General features: G+C 48.2%; 1 protein-coding gene across 3 annotated transcripts; it reads right to left on the bottom strand.

Moving 5' to 3' along the window:
- Window positions 1-1371: 1371 nt before the first annotated feature.
- S100A10 (S100 calcium binding protein A10) lies at window positions 1372-11155 on the bottom strand. 3 transcript variants are annotated; one of them, XM_016217620.2, is made up of 3 exons: window positions 10976-11155; window positions 4148-4290; window positions 1372-1782 (listed from the first exon to the last, which is right to left on the bottom strand). In XM_016217620.2, exons 2-3 carry the CDS (start codon window positions 4277-4279, stop codon window positions 1621-1623), a joined length of 294 nt encoding a protein of 97 aa, XP_016073106.1. In that variant the 5' UTR covers window positions 4280-4290; window positions 10976-11155; the 3' UTR covers window positions 1372-1620. The 3 variants fall into 3 exon arrangements, with proteins under 3 accessions (XP_016073106.1, XP_087684369.1, XP_087684368.1); XM_087828243.1 differs by lacking the exon at window positions 10976-11155 and adding an exon at window positions 10727-10803; XM_087828242.1 differs by lacking the exon at window positions 10976-11155 and adding an exon at window positions 10727-10790 and having other exon boundaries at window positions 4148-4293.
- Between the last annotated feature and the right edge of the window lie 1212 nt (window positions 11156-12367).

The raw sequence follows: 12367 nt of genomic DNA, 5'->3' as shown, positions 1-12367 counted from the left end.
CCAGTGAACAGAGTTGTTCCGGGGGGCAGGTGGTGTAAACTAAAGGGGTAAATCTGGACGGATACACATGCTCATGAACAGAGAGGCGGTTTCCCTGTTGTGAAGGGCCAGTTGGCTTCCCTATTCCCTGTACCTGTCAGAGGTTATCTTTTCTGTGGATTTTGGAGTCAGTTCCTGATCTAGCCGACCTCTCTCTTCCACTTAATGTCTTGTAATCAATTCCTCCCCTTTATAAACTTGCTAGCGGACTTCCAGAGGCTGCAAAGCTATGAGTTGTCTTACTTTTTTCCTTGGATGGTTGAAACAAAATTAAAAGGTTGGAATTTTATCTTTGACCTTAATTTTATTGATTTTCCCCAAAGCTACTTTTGGACTGTCCTGTTCCCTTTTGCATGCATTTCCTTGTGATGGTAGATGACCTTATGTTGGACTTTTCCCCAGAATTATGTTGATGTGTCCAATCATAAAAATAAATGTATCCATCTTCGTTGACCTGTTTAATTGTAACAATTTCATGTGTCAATTCATACATCCTCTTTATAAAAATGGAGTATTGTATTATTAATAAGCACACAGCTTATAATGCTTACATGCTGAAGCTTGTAAACAGGCACAGAAAGGGCTGGGACAAAGTTTGCTCTTTAAGACATCAGTCTTAGCACTTCAACAAAAAAGCATTACCCCAAGATATGTCCTGCTAGTCTATTTCCTGACATTTCACGACAACTCAGTGTCAATGTGATGTTGTTATTGAGGCATTACACTAGGCTTTGTTTTTTTAGTTGCCTTATGGACTTATTTTTACTCTAGATTCTGCTGAAACTTTGCTCTGAAAAATGGACTCAGACGTTACAGGCATCCAAAGGCACTGATTAACCTGGCAAGACTGTGCTCAGTAATTATCAAATTAGAACCTATTCCTAAAGTGCCTGCTCTTCATCCTTGGAGTTTTGGCCCTTTGACTAGACACAGCTACAAGGGCAGATCACTTAGAGCAGTTAGGCTCCAAGCCTAGGTGGAGAGCGCCCTCTCCCACTTTGTTGATTCTATGGCAAGAGTTCTGCTATGTGCTGGTTGCCCATTTGTTGGTTTTTTAAAAAATATTATCTTCATGGATTTCAGAGAGAGGAAGGGAGAGACAGAGACATCAGTGATGAGAGAGAGTCATTGATTGGCTGCCTCCTGCACGCCCCCGACAGGGGATCGAGCCCGCAACCCGGGCCTGTGCCCTGACGGGGAATCGAACCTCGATCTCCTGGATCCTAGGTCGATGCTCAACCACTGAGCTACGCCCGGCTGGGCTTTTGTTTTTTCTTGAAATGAAGCAGGGAACAAGCATTTCTGAAGAAGTAACAAACATTCTGTCTCAAATTAGGAACTAAAAAAGAAATTTGTTTATTGAGGGCAAGAGGACACAAGCAATATAAAAATCAAAAGCTTATCTGGCTTCCATTGGCTTTTCTTTCCCTTGTTGAGTGGGGGTGAGATTTTATTTGTACATTTTTGAAGGGTCCCGATCGGCTCATGAAATCCTCATACGGGGGAAGCTGTGGGGGGCACCTACTCCGTAGGCCCCCCTGGGAGAGCTCTCTCAGGGTGGAAGCAACTGCTCGGTGCCGCCTACTTCCTTCCCTTCTGCTTCATGTGCACCACAAAATAGTCATTGCACGCGATGGTGAGCCCCGCGATCAGCGAAAAGAAGCTCTGGAAGCCCACCCGGCCGTCTCGGCACTGGTCCAGGTCCTTCATTATTTTGTCTACGGCCAGAGGGTCTTTTTGATTCTGCAAAATGAACAAAGGTGGGAAACATCAGCCAGCGGTTGCAGTGATAGCTTCTTTGATTTGTGCTGCTGACAACCATGTATATAATCGCTCAATGATCTGAATTCTTGTTTTAGGTCAGAAGTGACCTTTGGAGGTCATCTAAATGGATTTTGCTGCCTTGAGGAAGCATTTCAGTGAATTGTAATTTACTTTAAACTAGGAAAGAGGTTTCCACGGCATTTTTTCATATAATTATAGGGACCTTAGCAATGGCCTAGTCTGTGCAGAGAAGGTAGGCCCAGGCCTCCTAATTCTCAGTCCACAGTTCTTGCCAATTTGAACCAGCATCGCCTTCTGACCTGCTTTGCTTCCAGTTCAACTATTCCCACAGTTTTTAAATCATGAGACGCCACTTAAGAACCACCTGAAACTCCCCATTTTTAGTTTAAACTTACGTCCTCTTAACAAACTGTTATTCCTGATAGTCAAATCCTTTAAAAATGAAACGATCGCATGAGATTATTTAGGGAGTAAGTTTCTGGTCATTGTCTTATGGATTTTAAAGAGGTGCCCAAGTAAAGTATTTATGAATTTCATTGATTGTATACATGACACTCAATGTCTCAAGTGTGCTGGATGCTTACAAATTGCACTAGAAAATCGCTTAAGGTAAAGCATCTGCATTTCCTACGCAAGGACTGCAAACTCCTACGCTAAGCAAACAACTAGAACTTGCTCTATGCAGCCACCTGTGTTTTTGGTGGGTTTCAGTTAATTCTGGCCTCACCCCCAGCTTCCTGGCTGTGGTCAGAAGGAGTCAAGTTTGGATGACAAGAGTCAACTTTAGAAACAAAATGCTCCGCTAATGCAGTGAGTGTGGGTGTGCCTGGAATTGACTCCATGCCTGGAATAAATTTCACCATGTTCAGTACTCTGTGCCACATACACCCTTTGTGTGTCCTACGCCAGAAAGCCTTTAGGGAGGAAGGGTCTGTACCTCATGTGATAGTCATGCCGACTTCTAATTTATGCAACAACATGGCTAATGAGTATTTAGTGCACTGAGAATGCCTCTGTTCACATGATGGGCACGCTTATAACAAACATACTTTGTCCTTGCCTGAAAGAGCCACAGAAACTGAAAGTGAACTTGGAGATAATTCTATCCAGCCCTGTCATTTACAGAGGAGGGAACTGAGGCCCAACCATCTAAAGCAACCTGCCCCGTGTCAACCAGCTCCTGGTCTGGGGCTGTATCACAGGACTGTACAAAAGCAGAATAACATGATATTCTAACTCATTCTGGGATAGCATTGTGGTAACTGCAGCTCTGAGAGATTAGTTAGGCTGTTTATATCTGTTTATTTAACTGGTATTGACATGTAAGTCATAGTATACCATAAATCCCGAGTTTACTGAGCCAGGAGTCAGGCACTCGCCTAATGTGGCATTGTCCAGGCAGATGACAAGAGGCAGGACCCAGCCTTTTACCATTGTCTCCCTTCACCCTGTAGAGGCTAATGCATTGTTCTACACCAAGCTCAGTAACGATCCTCTCAAGGGACTCCAGCTGTGGCAGGGAAAGAAGGACTTGCATTTTCATCTAATGTTTTGTCAAACAATGTTTCACCTTCAGCAAAATGCAAGTACCATCTCTCAGGGCCTATAGTGTAAAAGGACAAGTGTGTCTCCCGGCCTAACGCCCTGAGTGATATATCTGAGCTGCCGGCAGAGCCCTCTTCCACTCTCCACGACCCCTCGGCCTGATAAAGGTGAGGGATACACTCAAGCTAGGCTCCTGTGCTCTCAGAGCATTTTCAACATGAAGAGCAATTGTTTCTGGAGTTACTGGCTCTCATTCAGCAGATGCTTGGCACCGTTTCTTTAGATTAGAGATGGAAAGAAGTTTAAAAAGCCTTTATATGAAGGGATTTAAGAAGGGCGATTCTCGTTGCTCAAAGTGAATGTGACCAGGATGTGGCATCTCCAACACCAGGTTTACGGACCTGAGGGCAACCAGGCAGCCTTGTTGGTGACTCTTGAGAAAGGTTTTCCCTGTAACTCAGTCTCAATGGATGCAGTGATTCAAGATGGTTTCCCTCTAACAAACACCTCCTGTTATGGTTACTTTTGTGAAGTCTTATTTCACCTCCCAATTGTAAGCTCCGTGAGGGCAGGGCAGAGGCTGTGTCTTCTTTACCCTCTGTTTCCCCTACAGTATCTTAGAAACAGTAGATACTCAATAACGTTTAATAAATAAATGAATGAAAACACCTTTCTAGTAGGGACCTCCACAGGGAAGGGATGGAAAGAAGGGAAAGGAGCCAGGGCTTAGAAGCATTGAATTTCATGTCTGGTTCTTTGTGAGCCTTTCAATACTTACTTCCAAAAACCCAGGGAACTCCTTTTCCATGAGCACTCTCAGGTCCTCCTTTGTTAAGTAGCCTTTATCCCCAGCAAACTTATGAAACGTGAACATCATGGTTTCCATGGCGTGTTCCATTTGAGACGGCATTTTGGTGAGGTCTGCTGAAACATATTAAAGGGTGTAAAGAAACGGAGTTTACATTAACTTTTTTAAAAATGTTTTTTTTATTGAGTTTTAGAGAGAAACATCAATGTGAGAGAAACACATCGATTGGCTGCCTCCTGCATGCCCCTCCTCAAGGATTGCGCCCACGGCCCGGGCATGTGCCCAGGCTGGGAATCCAACCAGCAACCTTATGGTTCAGGGGACAAAGTCTAACCAACTGAGCCACATTGGCAAGAGCTACATTGATTTTTAAGCTATATGTATTGCCAGTCTTTTGAGAATAATTGGAAAGAGGGTGATTAGATCATCCATTTGATTCTTTCCAGCTGCAAAATTCAATAAATCTAAGAAGCAATTCACCCCTGGTATTGGGCCTCCTGCTCATGGAAATAGGCACCACAGGTACTGATGCTCTGAATGAGGGATTTATCTAGTTGCCCACTAATTCCGCATAAATCACCTAATGAAAAATAAGATCTTTAATCCTTTGGAAACGTGAGACCAGTATCCCTCTTTTTAACTAACAGAGCGCCTATTGAAAGAACGTATGTTTCTGCATTTCTCTTGGCGCCGGTAAATGGGACTCTCAGATAGTGTGGGATACCAACAACCCACACAGTCAGGCCTGGTGAACAGCAAAACTTCAGCCCTCCAAGTATAACTGGCTAACCCGGTTCAGCCTAATTCTAAGGTTTAGAAATCTGCTTACAAATGAATTTTGTCTGCTGGGTATGTATTCTTTACTAAAGCTTTGAACTTGTTAGTGATTGCAACAAAGATATTTATTTGCATCTTTGGTAGTAAATGCAGTTATCTGACCTGAATAAAAGCTACCCAAAGCTCATTCTCTAGTTCCTTGCGAAGGAAGAAGTAACAGTACATCCTAACCCCTTTGGGGACCTGATATATTTTGGGCAGCAAGGACAGGAGAGTTACTTTCACAGTCTAGGATGCAGTGGAAGAGCAAGAGCTTCTCATCATGAAGAATTTAAAAGAAAGGAAACAAGTCGGATTATATTCAGGTATAATGATCTGGGGTTATATGTCCCATCAAGACCCAGTGCTTAGTACTTGATAGAAGCTCAATGGACTTTGGCTTAATTGGAAGGAATGCTTTGGCAAGAATAGAGAAGCTTTGGCTAACATCGCCTAAAATCACTACTGGAGAGGAAACAGGTGAACTTGAATGGCGACTATAATAGACCATTCCCTAAAACAACAACAACAAAACACAAGAATAGCACAGGTTGAAGGACAGGCTAGCACCTTCCCCTGCTAGAGAGCCCATAGGAGCCTGAGACAGGCTTCCAGTGTGGTTTCTGCTGCTGACAGGTGATTTTCAAAGCAGACCCCTAAATGCTGTCTTTTACAGAGGAGAAGGTGGAGTTGGTGAACACGAGGATTGAGCAATTACACTTAAGAATAGTAAATTCTACCCCTTAATACCCAGAAAAGTACAGGAGCCAGCATGCCAAAGAATGTGCTACTCTAGAGTGTGCTATAAACCAGGGTCTGGCATGATTCATCTGGAAGGCAATGCTCTTGGAGAGACAGCAAATGAATGCTCAAGGTCCACTGGGAGATGAATTCCAGGGAACCCAGACACACCCTTTCCCCTCTCCTCCTGCACAGTCAGGTCTGGCCTGGCCGTCCCCATCTCCCATATGATTTCAGATGGCAGTGGGCTTAGGCGGAGCCAGCCTTGCCTGGATTAGTTCTGGAAGGCCAACAACTTACGAGAACTCAACTGAGTGAGTCACCTGTGGGAGGAAAATGTGGGATCCCACGCCGGTTCTGAAATAACTCAGGAAAGGTTTAAAAATACCTGTGCCCAAGCTCAGGGCAGCAGAGCTCTTTGTGACAAATTCCCAAAGATCCCAGAAATTGGAACCGGCTGGGGGACACCTAGTTCACTTTCTTCACAGGGAGAGCAGGAGGAAAGTGCCCTGCAAAGCCAGAGGAAGGAGCCCTAAACAGGAGACCAGGCTAACTTAGGAATGTTTAAGAAAAACAGGTTGTAAGCTGAGGAAATTTTGGCCACCCTTGGACGTCTTCCTCACGAGGGTGAGGACAGTCTTCCCTTAGTCAGCACTGAGGTCCCAGGTCCCTCCAATCCCACCTCCTCCTCATCCAGGCTCATCTGAAGTGACAGAGCTTTCCTCTCTCAAGCCACATCCCTGCCCCACTGGGCCCCTCCCCCTCCTCTTTCTCACCAGTTTTGTTCAGCAAATGGGTAGTCAACACAGCAGCCAGCTGACTATTTGTCTTACATTTGCAATGAGAATGCAGAATGGGGACTAGCCAGGAGATGGAAGGCCGTGAGGGTAAAAACAGCTCTGAAAACCAGACGAGATGCCCACCATCTCCTCAGTAACCTGGGCCCCAGAGGGCACTGACCAGGGATGGAGCGAGTTAACTGTTCTGAAGGAGGAGCCAGCGCACTGGTTTTACAGTAAGATGAGGGAAAGGAGGGAAATGTTATGATTAAAACTGCTCTCTCGGTAGCGGATGGATCACTTAGCTCTGCTCCAAGAACAGCCGCTGCCCCACTGAGTCAGCGCTGCCAGCCCTCCCATCTTGGGCAGGGCTGACTGTGGCACTGACCGTTGGTTGCTAAAAGCAGCAGCTCAGGGTCTTGAACCTGGGGTTTCTGTTCCCCCCACCCACCGCACATGCTCCAAGCGGGCAGGGGGTGGGACTCTTGCTTCTGGTTTGGGTACATTTCTCACTGGAGGGCCTGGGGGCTGGGGCTAAGAGGCAGACAACTCACTCCTGCACCTGAAACACTTGATCCATTTATTTGTTCACCTGTCTGTCTCTCTACCTGGGATAAGAACTGTGAATCATTCTGTTCTATCCATGAAACACTAAATAAGTGTTTGCTAAATGACCGAATGGATGAATCAGTCAAATAGCCCCGTTGGCAGGTGTGATCACCCACGTCTGGGCTGAAAACCTGGTAGCTCAAGCTGGGCAAGAGGACAGGAGAGCTGGGAAGGGCCTGGAAAGGGCCCAAAAGGGGCCGCCTATGAGTGAAACAGTAGAGTACAGAGGAAAGCACATTCCGTAAGCGGAGGAAATATGTGTCCTGCTAAACAGGTCTGGTCAGACCCAGATGTGACTTCTCTGTCTCGTGTTTTGGTCCACCCCAATTTGTAGTTCATGCTTCTCCAGCTCTGCTCTCTCACTGGGAGCTCCACAGGATGCAACTACCTCACTGTCCACTCATTTTTATTGAATCATTTCATTCTGAGATCTGTATATTTCCTGTTTGCCTGGGCAATAGGTCTTAAGAGTGGAGGTTCGGAAATCCATAGTCTTTCTCTGTGTAGTTTTCTCTACAGAAAAGAATTCTGGAATCCACAAATGGAGAAAATTCACTTTTCCATTTTTGGATCTCCTACATTTTGCATGTCCTGGTCATGTGTCAGAGACAGACTGACAGACAGGCAAACACTCACTCCACAGTGCTTGCTTTTAGGAAGTTCGCCAGCATACTATTTAAAAATATGGCATACACTCTAATTAAATGTTTGTCCCCCCCCCCCCCCACTAGATTGTAGGCTCCTTGAGCAGGGTTCCCAGTAGCTAGCACCCTGCCTGATTAGAGCCTGCTTAAGAATCAGTAAGAATGAAATTGATAATGTCAATTTTGATTCTCCTAGGAGCAGCAGGGAAGCAGGAGGCCTCTTTACGAAAGTGCTTGCTCCTGAGCAATCCCAAGTGTTTGCTCTGGACCCATGCCCAGATCTAGTCTGTAACTTTAAAAAGGACCCTTCTAAAGAGCAAGAGGTTTGATTTACTTTGCTCGTCCATACTGTAGTTTTCTTGCAGCCCACCCAGAAAATAATTGGCAGGGTGTCAGTAAAAACAAACATCTATTATTTAAAATGTGTTTGAGGTTTCCTTCCTTTTGCTTCAGAGATTTTGAAAAGAAAATTTGGGGGTGGTGGGGTGGTGGAAATTAAACCCAGAAGGCGTTCTTGAACTTGATCCTCAAAAGAAATTAAGAAAACATGATTTGAGGCAATGGATCTGGATCCAGGCTGTTTCTCCCACCTTTCACCAAACATAAATCTTGCCCACTAAAAAGTGGGCAACAAAGGAAAAGTTCCAGGTGCAACCCAATGGGAAGAAAGGACACAGAAGCCTGCTCTACCCCAGCGGTGCACATCTGTCTACTCTTCCTTGAAGAATTGGCAGGCATCAGCCTGAATTGTCAAACAATAGCCATTGTGACAGCTGCTATTAAATCCCCTGGTGGGTTGGGTGGCAGTTACTTAGTGAAGGGCTAGGAAATGCTGAATATTGTTAAAAATAGGTAATTCATTCTTGTTGCTTTTGCTGTGATATTCCTAAATTGTGGAGTCCCTAGGAAAATGGGATGGTTAAGCAAGATCCTAAAACTTCCTCCCGTCCAGCTTTTCCAGCACTCTGAGTGCTAATTCATACACTATAACCCTGAAAGGATTCCATTGTTTTCCCCAACTTTAAAAGACTGGACTGTAGCCAAGGGCATACCAAATGGGCAGTGCTCTAAAAAAGTCACATTTTTGGAACTGTCAGTGGAAAGCAGGGAGGCACCCAGTCTCAGCTCCACCCAGACCAAGGCCTGGTATCACTGGGGTTGCTGCTTGAGAGGCTGGCTAGAAGCCTGACAGGGGAGAAAAAGGGCCCATCTGATGTGGGATGCAGGAAACGTCAGGGAAGAGCATCCATCACCGAGAAGTCAGGAAGCTTTGTGCCCAGTGGACTCTCAAGAACATTTGAGGAACTGAAATAAGAAACTCCGAATGGTGGGTCAAGGACCATGATGAAGAAGGCAGCTTTGGGCTGTCAAGGAAGGCATATACTATTTAGAAGAGATGATTAAATAGAAACAGGACAGGAATCTGTGGGGGCAAGGTTGCTAAAGAAATTTCAAATGAGTTATATGAACTCATTCGTGCTCCAACCTCTGGCATTATCTTGTGCAATTTGCTGAGACACGTCAGAGGCAAAGATCACTGATAGGGTGTTTCCATGAGCCTGGCCTCTCACGTGAAGCTCAGGATATAAAAATCTGCTGCAGGTTGAAACTCAAACTGCAGGGGAGTGGGGGAATGGAATTCTGCAGCAACTGCAAACCTCTTTACTGAAAAGCTACCTCCCCAGCAAAGCTGAGGCAGCCAACAGGCTTAAAGCAGATAACCCAGCGGTGGTGGCATGGTGGCCTTTCTAATCTAATTGCCGCCCTCACCCACAGTTCAGTCAAGAAACCTCTCCTTCAGATTGCCAGCCAGTCCTGGTGTGACTCACTTCCTGTTGGAAAATGCCCTCTAAGATGGCACAGTTCCCCTTTCCCTTCAGGGAGTGTCCTGTCCAAACCATCTGCAGAGAGTTGCTGGAACCATCAGGGCCACACCCACATGGTCTCACAGCTGAGTCACAGGCCTCCATCCACTAGGAGAACCCTGGAGCCTTCTTGCTAACCACGCCCTGCAGTGCTCCCCGCTCCCCTGGAGAGAAGCGGTGGGGGTGGGCTTAATGTATTCCAGAGTCTGGCCTCAGCCCTCTGGCCGCCTTACCACTCCCACCCAACGCGGCAGAGTCGGGGTTTCAGTGCCGTTCTTTCGGCCAAGTTCAAGTGTGACCAGGTACGCAGCACACTTATCTCCGTCTCATTGCACTGGGCCAGATTAATCTGGGTTGGGAGGTCCTTCACCAAGCCTGCTTTCCCCCTATTTCTTTTTAATTTCGCTTGTTTAATTAAGGTGGCAAGAGGGGGAAAACCCTTTCTGTAGAGAAATCCCTTAACACAGTCCCCCTCCCTCGCCGCTGCAAAACTGCTTTATAAAGAAATCAAACAGACCTCCCTCCCTCAGCAGTAAGAACCTTCACGTCCAGCAGACAAACAACAGGAAGCCCAACCTGCAGCATCTGGGCCAGGGACCGCCGCGTGTCCCTTAGGAAGGGTATCTGCCGGCTGCCACCCGCCGGGCCCTCCCCGCGCCTGCCCTGGGGGTCCAGCCCGGAGGATGCGAACAGCTGGGCAGACGTCAGCCTGCAGCTGGAGCCCACAAAGAAACGTGCCGCCACGACAAGGGGCCCGAAGCAGGGGTTCGGGCAACTGGGGAGACAGGTCGAAAAGTAGGCAAGTGGGAGTGAAGAAAGCAACAGAAATGGAGGAGCGATCAGACCTCGGGGCACCAACGCCTAAGAGCCGTGATAACGGACGAGCGCCGCCTCCTACGGTCGCGAGGATCTGGGGAGGGGTCGCGCCCGGGCGCCGCTCGCCTCGTCTGGGCGTGGCCAGAGCGCGGATCCCCCCAGCCCAGGCGCTGGGATACCCCACGAAGCCCGGCCCGTGGGCCCGAGCCGCCGATGAGGGGCTTCCCGTGGGCGCGGGCCACGGAGGGGGGCAGCCGCGGGGCCGCGGGCGGGACTCACCTTGGCGGGAGGCGCGGCGCGATCGTTCTGCGGGTCGGGACGCGCGGCCAGTGAGCGGAGCGCCGCGGGCTGCGCGCCTTAGTAGGTGGGGGCGGGGGGAGGCAGGAGGAGCCTGGGCGGGTGTCGGGCCCGGGCTCTCACCACCCCTTCCCGCCTCTTCCTGCCCCCCCACCGCTCCCCGGGCGCCCACACCCTGCTCGCCCCGAGGGTGCGGGGGGACCTCCCTCCAGGCCCCAATGGCAACATTACCGTAAACTTCTCATCCTACAGGAACGCGCGTGGATATTTCAGGACATCCCCACCCTCGGCCGTGCTTTTCCTCTCGGGCTGGTTTTGGAGAGCGAGCGAGGAAATCAAAGAATCCAGCGGTTCTGCGGGTGGGGCGCGCTGGCCCCGAGCCAGGTCTAGGAATTATTTTCTAGTTGACACCGCGGGGCGGGGCGCGTGGAGTCCCCGCCGCCCGGAGCGTCTTCGCGGCCTGCGCCCGGGTCTGGGGGCCGCGCGCGGAGACGCGGCGTTTGGTGCCTCCCGCGGGGCCCCGCGGGGCGGGGAGGGAGCGCGCCGTGGGGCCGGTCGGCTCCCGGGGCGTTACAAACCCTTTGTCCAAAGGGATTTTCTCCTCTAAGCGTGTGTGGCTTCACTGGGTCCATAGTTCAGCTGCAGTTGTAGCTGATACTGTTAACACCTACGTTTCAAAGCCTCCCTTTTATCCCGCAATTGGCCTGTTAGGTGCTCAACGCCCCCTGGAAGAAATTTCTGGAAGAAATTTAGAGAAAAACCTAAGTGTTGCCTAGCGGAGGCATATCCCTCCCTCCTCCATTTATTTTAATTGTGGTTTAGGGTTAAGTGCAAACTACTCGGCAGCTGTTGGAGGAAAAGGGCCGGGCCTGGAGTCCTGGATTCTCCTTTGTTCCCAAGGGAGGCCCTGGGGGAGTGAGTGAGTCCAAAGGAATGAGCAGACTCAGGGAATCCTTCTAGTGCTACTCTGGGACTGATCTTGGCCCCGGCCAGGAAAACCCCACTTGGACTACAACTCTCATTCCTGCTGGGTTCCTGCAACGCAGCTGACCCTTCTGGGGAGCAATTCTTCAAAATCTTCCCGTAGGCTTCCAAGTTCTTCCCAGGCCCCGGGGTCCAGTCAATAGGGGAGAAGATCCTGGATCCCTTTAGTTCCAGGGAGGATGCGCCTGGGTTTAGAATAAAAACACCGGAGTCTGCAAGCTCCTTATTTGATTTTTTCCATTTGATTCACAAGCCTTTGGAGTGCTGAGTGTATGTGCTGGGCCCCGGGATTCAGAGCTGAGTCAGTCGCTCCCCTCAAGGAGCTTCTAGTCTTGTTGAAACACAGATAAGTAAGCAATTAAAATCCAGGAGTTCAGTGAATGGTAAGGAAGCTATAGGACACTATGGCAAGGTTGAAGGGCCTCCAAGCCCCCTTGGAGTGGTCACAGAGCAATTCCCCTTGGGAGGCAAATTTGATAGTTTTACAATACCACTTATCATGACTTTTAAATCTGATTGTAAAAAATGTTACATTCTTATTGTAGAAGATTTGGAAAATAATAGCAATGTATAAGAAAGAAAATTATTCGTAAATGCATGAACCAAAGATAAGTACTTTCATGTATTTCCTTCTAGTCT

The sequence above is a fragment of the Miniopterus natalensis genome, chromosome 19 (assembly GCF_054644295.1).
Source record: "Miniopterus natalensis isolate mMinNat1 chromosome 19, mMinNat1.hap1, whole genome shotgun sequence".
Taxonomy (NCBI): domain Eukaryota; kingdom Metazoa; phylum Chordata; class Mammalia; order Chiroptera; family Miniopteridae; genus Miniopterus; species Miniopterus natalensis.
The sequence above is the reverse complement of the archived record's forward strand: the minus strand, read 5'-3'. Positions and strand labels throughout refer to the sequence as shown.

Coding starts and splice junctions, on each gene's coding strand:
- S100A10 (XM_016217620.2), bottom strand. CDS start 4,279: ATGCCGTCTCAAATGGAACACGCCATGGAAACCATGATGTTCACGTTT. Junction 1,783..4,147: donor AGTTCCCTGGGTTTTTGGAA/GTAAGTATTGAA, acceptor TTCATTTTGCAG/AATCAAAAAGACCCTCTGGC.